This window comes from Dipteris shenzhenensis, chromosome 6 (assembly GCF_047967505.1).
Source record: "Dipteris shenzhenensis isolate YYH24624 ecotype China chromosome 6, Dip_SZ_1.0, whole genome shotgun sequence".
Classification (NCBI taxonomy): Eukaryota; Viridiplantae; Streptophyta; class Polypodiopsida; order Gleicheniales; family Dipteridaceae; genus Dipteris; species Dipteris shenzhenensis.
In genome coordinates this window covers 58,294,013-58,307,138 of record NC_141601.1, presented here as the reverse complement: position 1 = coordinate 58,307,138, position 13,126 = coordinate 58,294,013, and the positions used below count along the sequence as shown (strand labels likewise).

Genomic DNA, 13,126 nt, shown 5'->3' with positions numbered 1-13,126 from the left:
TATATATATAGATTTATATATTCTCTCTCTCTCTCTCTCTCTCTCTCTCTCTCTCTCTCTCCGAGACTCGCCTCTCTCTCGTCTTTCTCTCTCTCTACACATGTTAGTAGTAGCATTGTTAGCATGTCTACGTGGTGTGGAGTCAACATGTCTACATGGTGCGGTCTACGTGTGTCAACCCATCAACGTGTCAATCGACGTCAAGACACGTGGTGGTTTGGGTCTCTATATGGGTGCCTATAGCTTTGCTAGTCTTGAGGGTGCCATGTGGTGATTGCGTGAGCCCCATGTGACTGTGCTTTTGACTTTGCACCTTGTACGCTGCCTCTGATCCAATGGCTATCCTCCAGCCCACTCCATCCCGAGCCTCCCGAATCCCTACCTCAGCCTCGAAGCTCTGCAAGCCTGCCCCGAACCTCTACGAGCCACCCTTGAGCCACCCTCTCCTTAATAGATATAGAGATAAGGGGGGCATACTGAAGGCTCTGGTGGTTGGGAGTGGGTATTTTCTTGGGTGCATTTTCATTGGAATTACGTGGTTGGTGGACTCACTCCACCCAATCAATGTCAGCTGCCAAATTAATTGGTATGAAGGTGTGATTGCTTAAGTTTGGAGGCTTAATTAAGGTGCATGGCAGGTATGCACGGTAGAGGTTTATTTTGAGTCGTCAACTATCTTTTCAATGTTATGGCTATCACAAGAAAGAAGGAAGGAGATCCTACAAAGGTGGTGGGCACATCAAAAGGAAGTTTGGACCTTAGCAGAATCCCAATAATGACTTAGAAATTAGGAAAGAGTCCATGCAAGAGAGGATGAGAGGCAAGCCCATTCAAGCTTATAGTTTAATTGGCTTTAATGGGAGGGCTCTATGTTGCAAGGTTACAACGACTTTGGTTTCGCCTTGGGTGAGTGGAGAAGGAAGTAGAACATAGGTAAAGCATGATCACCTAAGCAGTTTCCAAAAGCAACTTGAAGCATGTGCACTAGAGCTTGATGGCAAGTCACCATTAATAATTTCCCATGATGCATACCTTAACATGGCTGTTAATTAAGGTCTTTTATAAATTGGAGGATTCATAAATATAGTTTGTCATTGTTTGCCCTTAAAATTATGTGCATATATTAGGAGCTATAAGTTGATTCTTTTTCTAACCAAGGCTCTTCGAATTAAGTAAAATCCAATGTCTACGTGCAAGAGGAGATTTAAGATCTATTAGACAAACCAAAGCTTGGGGACATCCATTCTAAAGCTTGGACCCTAGGTGAGAAATATAAGATCTACCCATTTGGTGATCCTATGTAGGTGACCTATCCGAGCTCATTTTGTTCCTTGAAAATTAAACATAACCTTGGATCTCAACCTTAAGACCAATTTCAAGGCAACCTTAGATCCCAACCTTGAGAGTTAGTGGAGCAAGCTTCAATCCCGTCATGCAGCTCGTATATACTCATGGATGGCGCGCCAAAAACACTTAAAGGGACAACACGCATAATGGTCAACAGCGACTTGGAGGCATCTACGTGCAGAACTCGGGAGTCGACTCCTCGAATCATGGATTGGGAAGTCGCCTTTTCTCTACCTGCTGCCACCAGGCATAAGGCCCTTCTTCGTAATTTGAGGCGCAGGACCTGCCCAGCTTCCCCCCAAATCGATCACCCGAGTCTTTCTTCATTAGATAGGATCAAAGGCTCTGCTGCACCTCATATGGCGTCTCTCAACGCTACCATCAGAAAAACAAGAGAAATAACTCAAAATGTAGCAGCTGGAACCTCACAATCAGCACTGCGGACCTGTTGCGACGACGGGGATGCTTCTGACATGCCAACAACCGTTGCTTCACAGCTTTGCCGATCCCGAATAAGGAATCTGAACAGAAAGAGGAGCCCACTTGCTACAGAATGTGAGTCTGAAAATGACGAGCGTAAGAACGGTGCCGGATGTTCAACAACCGGTGTGGCAGCCCACTGCAAAGGATCGAAAAAGAAGCGCCCAGGATATCAGCTGAGAACGTCGACCGAGGTTCAAATGGAGACCAAAATCATTCCTGCTCGTCTGAACAAACCGGCCTTTGAATTGGGCACGGAGGAGGGAAAGCTGGGTGCACCTCTAAGTGCGGACTTTTTCAAGTGCGACGCATTGGATCTTGCGCCACGCCTCCTTGGAAAATTCCTCCGTAGGGACGACGTCGTATTGCAAATAACAGAGGTGGGCTTATTGTATGGTTAGCGCATGGCTTGCCCATGTTTTTGATGAGAACAAACCAAAACAGTGACCAATTTTAAGGCAAAAGATAATACACATTTAAAAATTGCTTCTTGTAAACACTACTTGCATAAAAATCTAGGACCTTCGTAAAAAAGAATGGTCTTAAAACCTTATGATGAGACATTAAGAGAACAAAGGAATATGTTAGGCGAGGTGTGGGCTGAAGAGGGGACGTGCGTGTGGCAGGTGACTATCTCTGCTGCATGGGGCAGCTGGCCATGGGTGTATTGACGTGTGGGAAGTCTATGCATGCACACGTGGCAGATGGTTGACATAATAAACTCAATGGTGCAGCCAACTGTCACAGTAATGATATTTGAAATGTCTATCATGCTTGTGATTACCTCCCTTCCAGAGTTGATTTGCAGCAGTGCAGTGACTCTTTTCCATGCTATGTTCAACATTCCAACCCTATTTCTCCCATTTGCAGCTGCAAATTTTCCCAGGCCCATGAATATAATTTTTGGGTGTTGTATGCAAGCACGGCTTGATAAGAAGCAGCTCTGATTGCTGCAACTCTCTTGATACTACGCTGTGCCTTTGGGCGAGTATTCTTGAGGAAAGACGTCAATCAAATGGGAAGATGGCATTGCTGGGATAATCTGTGGATTGGATTAGGCCTCAAGGAGGAAAATAGCCTCACGTCGCTAATTTGGATGCACCAGGAACACTTTGAGTGAGCCAAAACTGCTATTGAAAAGGCAGTGGTGCCGTTACACAGATCTCAGAGTATATATGGCATCTGAATCTATATCGATCCTCTATGTCGTTCTCCTGCATATCACATAACATGCAGATTCATCTCTCATGTGGGATGCCCTCTGCCTGCCTTGTCTCAACCTGTAGCCTGTGTGAAGAGACATGAAACTGTGGCAATCTGTCCATTTGTAATCCCAAGCTTGCAAACCATATGGGTGTTCGAGCATACCCACTCCTCTGAACCCCCTCCACCTCCAATGCCATAGATGAAGTCAGGGCTAGCCATGGCAGTTTGCATTGTTCAGATGTCGTGGCACCAAAGTCCCTGCCCTATGGAGATAAGTGACCACCTGGAAGACTACATCAGGCTGTACAGGGGTAGCCCCAAACTCTACTAGTATGATCTGATGCGGTATTGATGGCTTGCTGCAGATCATCCGAGCGAGAAGCAAAACCTGAAGTCTCTCTATGCGGGACCAATCCGTCTTCGATAAGTCTGCCCCCAGAAGAAAATCGTCGTACATCCCTATTGCGCGGACCAATGAGTTCAAAAGAAGAGACTTGGTTCTAGGATCCTAAAAACGTGGGTGGAAGCACTGACGCACCAGTCTAGCTAGTGCGACATATGCCTGCTTAAATGTGCCTACATAGCTGGTTGCATTGCGAAGATCGGACGTGAGAAGAGAACACCCAGGTATGTGTAGGATGCAACAATCTCAGGTCAATTGCTCTTTGTGCAGCCACCCAAGATGTCTTGAAGATCATGACCTTGGTTGACCTTCAAATCATGTGTATTTCAGAAAGATCGGAGTGCGTTCAAATGTTGCTGGAGACCCTCAGACGAGGAGGAGCGTAGGATCATGCATATGGTAAGATTAGGATCAAGGAGCTAGCTAACAAGGAACCTGCATCTACAAGATTTGATGGACTGTAGCTCATCTATGTACAGGCCAAACAAGGTCGGTGATAATCAGACAAACATGTTTGACTCCAATCCTGCTCATGACCTCCTCTATCTATCCCGTTGAAGTCGTGACTGTAGGCCATCTTCTCTCAGTCGTATTGATGCTCTCTGAGCCCTAGTATGTGCCATGTAGCTTTAGTTATTGGCACTTAGGTCACCTAGTGCTTTTAGTGTCTTATGACACCTAGTACTAGTGGTACCACTAGGATACTAGGTCCTAGGGTTCCCTTTTATTTGTAGTTCGTACTTTCATTTTCATTCATAGTTGATGTGACGGCTTTCACTCCTTGCTCCACTCTTTGCATCCTTTTGCTTCCGTGAGCCTACAATGGTATTAGAGCGGGTTCTACCTATTGCTCCTGTCACTCCCAGCTATCCTGAGCCCTCTACACCTTTGAGGCGGCTGTACATTTGCTGTTTTACAGCTCCATACAGCTCGTTTTTGGCACGTGTGGGTCTATGAGAACTTGGAATAATTGTATTGCTTGAATGTCTGTAGGGTATCTGTAGTATATCATCCATACAATTGGGCCTCTCTTATATAGAGAGTGAAGAGTCACACATGAAAAGGTGTGTACTCCAAAGTGTATGTGCATGAAGAGGTGTGTACCCCTTGTGAAGGGTGTGACCCTTGATGAGAGGGTACATTATGATAGGGATGTCTCTTCAATAGAATGTCTCTTGTGAAGGGTTGTGCCTCATAGGAAGTGTCCCGTCGAAAGGGCATAGGGTTGTGCCTCATAGGAAGTGTCCCGTCGAAAGGGCATACCCTTCCATAAGTGTCCATTCATCAAACCATCCATTAGTCTAGAAATAGAGAAAGGAATACGTCACAGATTGTGACATCCCCTCCCACTCAAAATAAGATCCTGGTGGAGATAATGAACTGATGTAGAAAATATCACTGTAAATTCTGAAAATACTGCTGTAAAATGTCAGGGTACTGCGGTAAGTCTTCATCAGATTGCCAAGTAGCGTCGGAGTCGTCCAGATCTCGCCAAAGAACAAGGAATTCCGTGATAAGTCGATGTCGAGTCTATCACTGTTGATGGTCTAGAATACGCTCAGGAATAAGGAGAACATAATCGTCTTTGATTTCTGGAACATAATCACCTGTAGGAGGAACTGCTTCATCGCCTGGAATGTATGTCTTTAGCCAAGAAATATGAAATGTCGGATGGATTTAACCCCATGATGGTGGTAATTCCAATTTGTAACTTAAAGGTGAATTTTTCTTGACGATCTGGAAAGGTCCATAGTATCTTGGTCGCAACTTAGGAAACACAGACTTAACTGTCTTATAGCGATGTGGGGCTACAAATAATAGCACCATGTCACCAGTGTTAAATTCCAGGTGACGTCTATGTTTGTTGGCAGACCATTGATACCACTCTTGCGCTTTTTGCATATGATCCCTGACTTGGAGTAGAATGTCTTGCATTTCTTGAACCAATTGATCAGCTAGGGCCACTCGGTGTTGAAGTACAAAATTCGTTGGTACAATCGGAGTGTATCCATAAGCTGCTTGAAATGGAGTCAAAACTCTTCATCAAAAGGTGTGTCTGAGTTATTATAAGCAAACTCAAGGAGTGGTGGATACTCTTTCCAAGCTGCTAGGCGTGACTGAATATAATGTCGAAGCATTTCTTCCAGAATTTGGTGGACTCTTTCAGTCTGGCCATCTGATTGTGGGTGGTAGGCTGAACTGAACAGTAGAGTTGTACCCAAAGACTCGAACAGTGAAATCCAAAAGTGACTGGTAAACTTAGGATCTCTATCGGTTACGATATTCTTGGGCAATCCATGGTGTCGGAAAATGTGTTGTATGAAGAGTTTGGCTATGTCCGGAGCTTGTGCATTGCTTTTGCAAGCAACAAAGTGTGCCATTTTGGACAATCGATCAACAATTACCATAATCTGAGTGTTACCTCTGGAGGATCGTGGTAGTGTTGTAATGAAATCCATGGAAATACTTTCCCACCTTTCAGTTGGAACTGGAAGAGGCTGAAGAAGTCCTGTTGGAAGTCGTCGGCTTGCTTTCATTTGTTGACAAGATAAGCAAGATGTAACCATTTTGATGACGTTGTTTTTCAATCTGAGGCCAGTAGTATGTTGCATTGAGTAACCGATAAGTCTTGTTGATGCCTGGATGGGCAGCATAAGGAACTACATGATGCTCTTTTAACAAAAGACGTCGAACATCCTTGTCATGTGGTACACAGATGCGATCTTGATAGTACAGAAGGTCGTCCGTATAAGAATAGGATGAGAAAATCTTCTGTTCGGAAGTCGAAGGTTGATCTTTTGAAAGAACTTGTACTGCTGTGCCGAAGTCTTTATCATTGAAATACTTTCCTTTGAATGATTTCGGAACATCCACAGATAATGTAAAGATTGCCATAGCTGATGCTAGAGTTAACCTGCTGAGAGCATCTACAACTGCATTGCGTAGTCCTGGAATGTACTCAATGGTCATGTGAAAGTAGGCCAGAAACTCAACCCAGCGTGCTTGTCGAGCGTTCATGACTGGCTGAGTAAAGATATACTTTAAAGAGTGATGGTCTGTCTTAACCACGGAGTCTGCTCCCATGAGATAATGTTTCCAAGAGCGATAAGCATCTACAACGGCAAGAAACTCCTTATCATAAACCGGGTATCGAGTTTGGATATCGGAATGTTTATGGCTGTCAAAAGCAATAACTCTGCCTTCTTGCATCCTCTGCTTCTACGCTCAAGCCTCCTTGATGATAACTCTCAGTGTAAAGATGTGGTCTAGTGTAGCATGGTTTGCTTGGAAGCCTACTTGGCCCATTGCTTTGAATCCCCCACGCTTTGCCTCTTGGGTAACATGAGTGTCAAGTACTTTTGCATAAATCTTGGATATAATGTGTTCAGTCATGATGGTCCTGTAGTTTTCTGGACTAATGGGACCTTCTACCTTGTGCGTTGGAATAATCGTGTTAGGGGTCCAGGTGTGGGTGTTGGAAAGGTCACCTCCCCATCTGTAAGCCCCCGAATGAGGAGAGTGCGTGGAAGGATTGTACAGAACATGCCCAAAGAAGAGAGAGAGAAAGGATTGTACTTGGAGGGACCATCATGGCTGCAACAGTTGGAGCCAGTGGAAGAAACTCCTTATCATAAACCGGGTATCGAGTTTGGATATCGGAATGTTTATGGCTGTCAAAAGCAATAACTCTGCCTTCTTGCATCCTCTGCTTCTATGCTCAAGCCTCCTTGATGACAACTCTCAGTGTAAAGATGTGGTCTAGTGTAGCATGGTTTGCTTGGAAGCCTACTTGCCCCATTGCTTTGAATCCCCCACACTTTGCCTCTTGGGTAACATGAGTGTCAAGTACTTTTGCATAAATCTTGGATATAATGTGTTCAGTCATGATGGTCCTGTAGTTTTCTGGACTAATGGGACCTTCTACCTTGTGCGTTGGAATAATCATGTTAGGGGTCCAGGTGTGGGTGTTGGAAAGGTCACCTCCCCATCTGTAAGCCCCCAAATGAGGAGAGTACGTGGAAGGATTGTACAGAACATGCCCAAAGAAGAGAGAGAGAAAGGATTGTACTTGGAGGGACCATCATGGCTGCAACAGTTGGAGCCAGTGGAAGGAGCAGATGGCGGGGACATAAGGCCCTAGATCTGGCCAGACAAAAGGCAAAACATGAACAGTAGCATGGCAGGGTTAACCGGCAGCAAAGTCACCTACATGGGGGGTTTTTGGCAAGGTATATGGGCAGGGTAATGACCTGCAGCAGGCGCCTGCAGTAGGACCAGCACATGGTGCAAATAGATGGCTGCTTGAAAGCCTACTTGCCCCATCGCTTTGAATCTCCCACACTTTGCCTCTTGGGTAACATGAGTGTCAAGTACTTTTGCATAAATCTTGGATATAATGTGTTCAGTCATGATGGTCCTATAGTTTTTAGGACTAATGGGATCTTCTACCTTGTGCGTTGGAATAATGGTGTTAGAGGTCCAGGTGTGGGTGTTGGAAAGGCCACCTCCCTATCTGTAAGCCCCCAAATGAGGAGAGCGCGTAGAAGGGAGACCCTAGGGCAGAACATGCCCAAAGAAGAGAGAGAGAGGATTGTACCTGGAGGGACCATCATGGCTGCAACAGTTGGAGCCAGTGGAAGGAGCATATGGCGTGGACATAAGGCCCTGGATCTGGCCAGACAAAAGGCAAAACATGAACAGTAGCATGGCAGGGTTAAGTGGGAGCAAAGTCGCCTACATGGAGGAGTCTTTGGCAAGGTATATGGGCAGGGTAATGACCTGCAGCAGGCGCCTGCAGTAGGACCAGCACATGGCGCAAATAGATGGCGGGGAAGCCGGCTGGATGTTTTCAGCGTTAAAAAAAAAGATGGCAGTTCGTACAGGAACACGTGAAGGTACACATGCATGGAGATCGTAGTAGGCGGTGACATTGACATTGGCCATTGGGAAGGTATCAGGTCCACAAAACGTCCATGGGAAGCACAAAAGTGACTCTCACAATAAGAACAAGAATGGAAATTGAAGAAGGTTCCCAAAAGGATTCGGCATCATAAAAAATAGTTCCCACGTTCAGAAGAGATGTCAAAGATGCAGAAAATGACACATGGCACAATGCAACCAGTATATGGGCAGAAAGCAGTAGTGCAAGATCACCGCATTATACGGAGGTTTCTGACCAAATCATTTCACTATTGACCATTTAGTCATGTTAAGAGCTGTAGCATTCTATTGTTGTTTCGTAGACTTCAACAAGGCACTCAGGGAATATGCCCCATGCCAAAGCAAACTCTTAGCAACTTGAGAACCTGCACCACATTTTTTTCTTTGGAGCTTGTTGATCACAACATCAAGCTATCATGAGTGTGTCGTGTTTTTAGAGCATGAGTTTGGGCATGTTCCTGGATTTATCTAGGTATATCATCTTATTGTGCATAGCTACCAATTGTCACACTTATGAAACGAAGCTGTAAACACAGCACATTCATGGGCATCTAAGAGAAGTCTTCACCCAGCCATGTATGAGTCCCCTCAAGTCGAGAGTACTTCAGCCACACCCCTTGATCTTGGAGCCCGCCATCAGGGCCACATGGTACTTTTTGATCCATAGGATATCAATTGAGTGTGCCAATATGTGTCACACTTTACTATTGGCACATATCTTTATCTAGATGCCAATTTAGTCTGCCTACTATGTGACACATTATTATTTCTTTTCCCTTTTCCCCATTTTGCCCCATGAATATTGCAGATCTCGTTGACTGCTGGTTTACCACTATAACTCATAAGCACATTGAAGCATAAGCCAAAATTGGTTCACACACAAAATGATACAAGTTATTGACTTTTATACAGCTTGGGTTATAATCAACTACCACATAGTCTCACGGACCTTTGTCAACCTATCTTGGATAGGGTTATAATCAATCCCTATATCGATCCAGGGTCATCCTTCATCATGACAGGAACGTAGCATCATTTGACAGAGTGGCTTTGAATGGGCTTGTGGGCTGGCTTACGTGGCATTGGTGACTGCACAAGGGCAAGGTCTTCCCATATGGCCAAAAGTCTAGGTGTTTATAAACACATTTGAGGGCAAGCTCTTGCCATATAAGTGAAGTCTAGGCATATCAAACATGACTCGGAATTGACTGTGCCTAGGTCCATCTTGAAATCAACCTCTATGGGCAGCCCATTAGGTATTTGTGCCGAAATTTTGACCTTGGGAACGTACAATGGCATCTATTACAGGAGGGCCTATCTGAGCACTTTGTACAAGATGAGCAAGATGGAGCCCTCCATGTGGACAGTTGTAGGACTATTCTTCCTGGCTTAGCTAATCCTAGATGACCTCTTGTTAGACCTTTTTATATGCCAGGCAGCCTTCGTGTAGCTAGCTGACTAGCTGGACCTTGACCAACCAGGCTGATCAGCTGGATGGTTCTGGCCAATTAGATTTTTGGTCAGTTGGGACTGGCATGGTTGGCTGGATTACCATTCCCTTGCTGTCCTATGTAAACAGCCTGTGGATGAACGTCTTCAGCTAATATCCTGCAAAGAGGGCCCTTGATGAAGAAAGTGGCAAATCAGAGAAAAGGGGCCTGAAGGGTTGGCAAAGACAGAATTAAGTGTAGGGAGGGTTGATGGGGAAAAAACAACAGTGGATTCGTGGATGACCAAAAAGGAAAGAAGGGTTGAGGAAGTTGTAAGGAGAGAACCAATCGGATCCCTTTGCCATGTTGTATGGTCTTTTCTAATAGGACTAAGCGTAGTCTAAATTTTTTATTTCCCTCTTGCACCATTCTTTCTATATGGTTTCTTTTGGCAGTATTAGTTTTAATCACCCCTATTCTATGAAGGTAACAGATCTGATCTCATTCTAGGTGGAGGCTTACCGACCTAATGATTCAGCATGCCATGGACGGTTTGGTATTACTGCGCGCACTGCTCCTGTGGTTGGTTCATCTATTCCTTTGAACTTCTTCACATCGTAAATACATTATCCTCATAACTCTTTTAATATAGGATATTACTGATGAGTTTGTATCATAGAGTTTCTTACCAGAGCTACGAAAATATTGCGATTGCTTGTGTCAAACAAGATGAAAACAAACTGTCCATTCAGATCTGCGACAAGCTTGTCGGCAGGGAAGGGGTTCCAATCACGCAGTGCCCTGTAGGCTTCAATAATTAGCATCATCTCGTTCACGTTCTTGGCAAGGCCGTACTCTTGTCTCAACACGGGGAAATTTCCCAGATTGCCTTTGGCATAATTTACTCACTCACTTGATAGCTTATTAAAGCAGCTTCCTTTATCATGCCCCCCTGTTTACAGTTTTTTGTCCTTACATTTTAAAATGGTCATGTGGAAACTTGGCATATGAGGCATTTGTATCTTGTGTTTTCTTTGGGTGATATATAGTTCTTATAATTTTGAATCAATAGAACAAAAAAAATCTTTGATATAGTAGTGACTTGCAATTTTTATGGGTCTTAGTTTGGGCCTGGTGGTCATGCATATGTCTATCTATGCTATGGTCTGCACATCATGCTCAATATTGTTGCGGATCTTGAGGGAGTTGGAGCAGCAGTACTCATCCGGTCTTGTGCACCGGTGGCAGGTATATTGTTTATTGCATCCGTTCTCTATGCATTCTGTTACAAAGAAAATTAACGTTTTATTTGCTTGTTGGAATAAGCTGCCATATGTATGAAATGTATAGGAATGAAGACTATCCAATCTCGAAGAGGCCACACATCAGATAAGCCAATGCTTCTCACGGGACCAGGAAAGGTAATTTTCACCTTTTGAATGTGTCCTTGGCTATAGTCTTTGGATTATGTGCCATCTTAATGTCTTAAACCTTGGTCTGAGGGAGTCTGTGCTATTATATTTTTGGAAGATATGCCAAAAATCATGGGAGGCTTGTGACTCAAAATCATGGGCGGCTTGTGACTACCCATCAAAAGGACTCTACACCTAGCTAGCCTGCTGGATCTGCTTACTGCTGATGCTTTGTGCTGCACCCTGCAACTGCCCTCTGCTAGTCCCTGGAATGCACCCTGCAATGGTTGATCTGAACTGTATATTTTCCCCCCCAAGGGGGTTTACAAATATGGCCAACCAGGACTGCTAACTGCTGATCAAGTCTGTGAATAAAGCCAACCTTACTATGGGTCTCAACTGACCCTGCGGACCAGCAAAGAGGGGAAAAAAGGAAAGCAAAGCAGAAAGAAGAAACATAACATACACTGAAATGCACAGCAGGAAGGGGGGGAAAGTTGTGTGAGGCGGTGAGCAAAGTGCCTGAAAGGGGAGTTGGGTGAGATAGGTGCAACAGTCAAGACATATAGCAGAGGTGTTTTGGGGGGCAGAGAGGAGATGAGAGAAGATGGGGGAAGGGGAGCAGCAGGGGCAGGTGAACTCCAAATCAGGGTAGAGGGCTGAGAGGAAGGAGAGGCAGCAAGGAGGATGACGGACACAGAAGTAGGAGCAAAAGCTGTAGCAGGCAAAGAGCACTCTTGGCTGGTTCGACTGACCAGATGTGAAAATTTGTCAGAAACACAAGCCAACTCAAAGACATCATTCTTGTTGTTTTGCTCAATCTTTAGAAATCAGGCATCTTAGCTTCCAAGCAGTGAGATTTAATAACTATGCAAGGTTGACATTGGTGTTTTAATAACTATGCAAGGTTGACATCAGTGTTTTATGCATGTTCTTCATTTACAGTTCACTATTGATGTGCTCATCTTATCTCTTAGCTCCTGTGCAAGTCTATGGTATCAAACAGCAATATGCCTGTTGCATTAATTCTAGTATTATCACATGGAAAACATGTAGCACATATTGGAGCGTTTTGCCGTACCTTGTGTCTTAGGGTGACTCCATGAAAAAGTTAATGTCGCAGCTGTAAAATTAGCTGGCATGCTTGCGAGCATGTGTGCTCGGTCCAAGACTTTATTGTGATGTGCCAATACCTCCTTGATGTAAGCTCTTATACGCTCGTTGAAGAGGATGTGCAAGTTCGTGTGTGTGGACATCTTTTATTTCACGTTTCTCCCTGATGAGCTGATAGGATCGACAGGTGAGGAGTGTGTGGCATTTATCCTCTATGTCCAGTGATGGGCATAGGCTGCAAACCCAATCCTCATGGCACATTTTCCATCTACCAGTTTTTCTACTTGGAGTCCGTGGGAGCTGGTCTGTGGAAGAGAATCTTGTCCCCCATAGCCCCCATAGGGCAGCATTGGAGTGATTTGTCTATTATGAAAGGCCATCTTCTGTTTTGGGTCCTGCCATAGTTGGCCTATGAATTTTTTGGGTACTAGTTGTCTGATGTCAGTGTCCGGTAGTTGTGATGCGTTTGATTGTCCAATGTCGCTGCCACTCTATTCCTGTTTTGTACCAGCCCTTGTGTTTGATTGCTTCCATTTTTTTGCATGGGAAGCTTGTCCTTGTGCATTTCTGCTAGTGTATTGAGATATCTTATGTGTTGGCATAGGGCTTCCCCTTCGATTGGTAGCCTGCCTGTTTCAGCTAGTAAGATGAGGTAGGGAGTTTGAACTTTGATCCCCAGCTCTTCAAGCAGAAACCTTTTTTGCAATCACTCCACACACGTCCATGAGCCTCTCGCAAGCCCTGACAGGCCTGGCATCCGTAAAGAATGACGGTCTGCACTAGTGTAGTGTCTA

The 13,126-nt window shown here is 44.7% G+C and overlaps 1 protein-coding gene across 3 annotated transcripts in view; it reads left to right on the top strand.

The window, feature by feature from the left end:
• Nucleotides 1–1,410: 1,410 nt before the first annotated feature.
• Nucleotides 1,411–13,126, top strand: part of LOC147901415 (DNA-3-methyladenine glycosylase (MAG)) — a 43,075-nt gene continuing 31,359 nt past the window's right edge. For all 3 annotated transcript variants that reach the window (XM_087375833.1, XM_087375835.1, XM_087375834.1), the window contains exons 1-4: nucleotides 1,411–2,207; nucleotides 10,318–10,389; nucleotides 10,932–11,055; nucleotides 11,158–11,228. In XM_087375833.1, coding sequence (XP_087231959.1) covers nucleotides 1,452–2,207; nucleotides 10,318–10,389; nucleotides 10,932–11,055; nucleotides 11,158–11,228 — 1,023 coding nt within the window. In that variant the 5' untranslated portion in view covers nucleotides 1,411–1,451. The remainder of the gene's footprint in view (nucleotides 2,208–10,317; nucleotides 10,390–10,931; nucleotides 11,056–11,157; nucleotides 11,229–13,126) is intronic.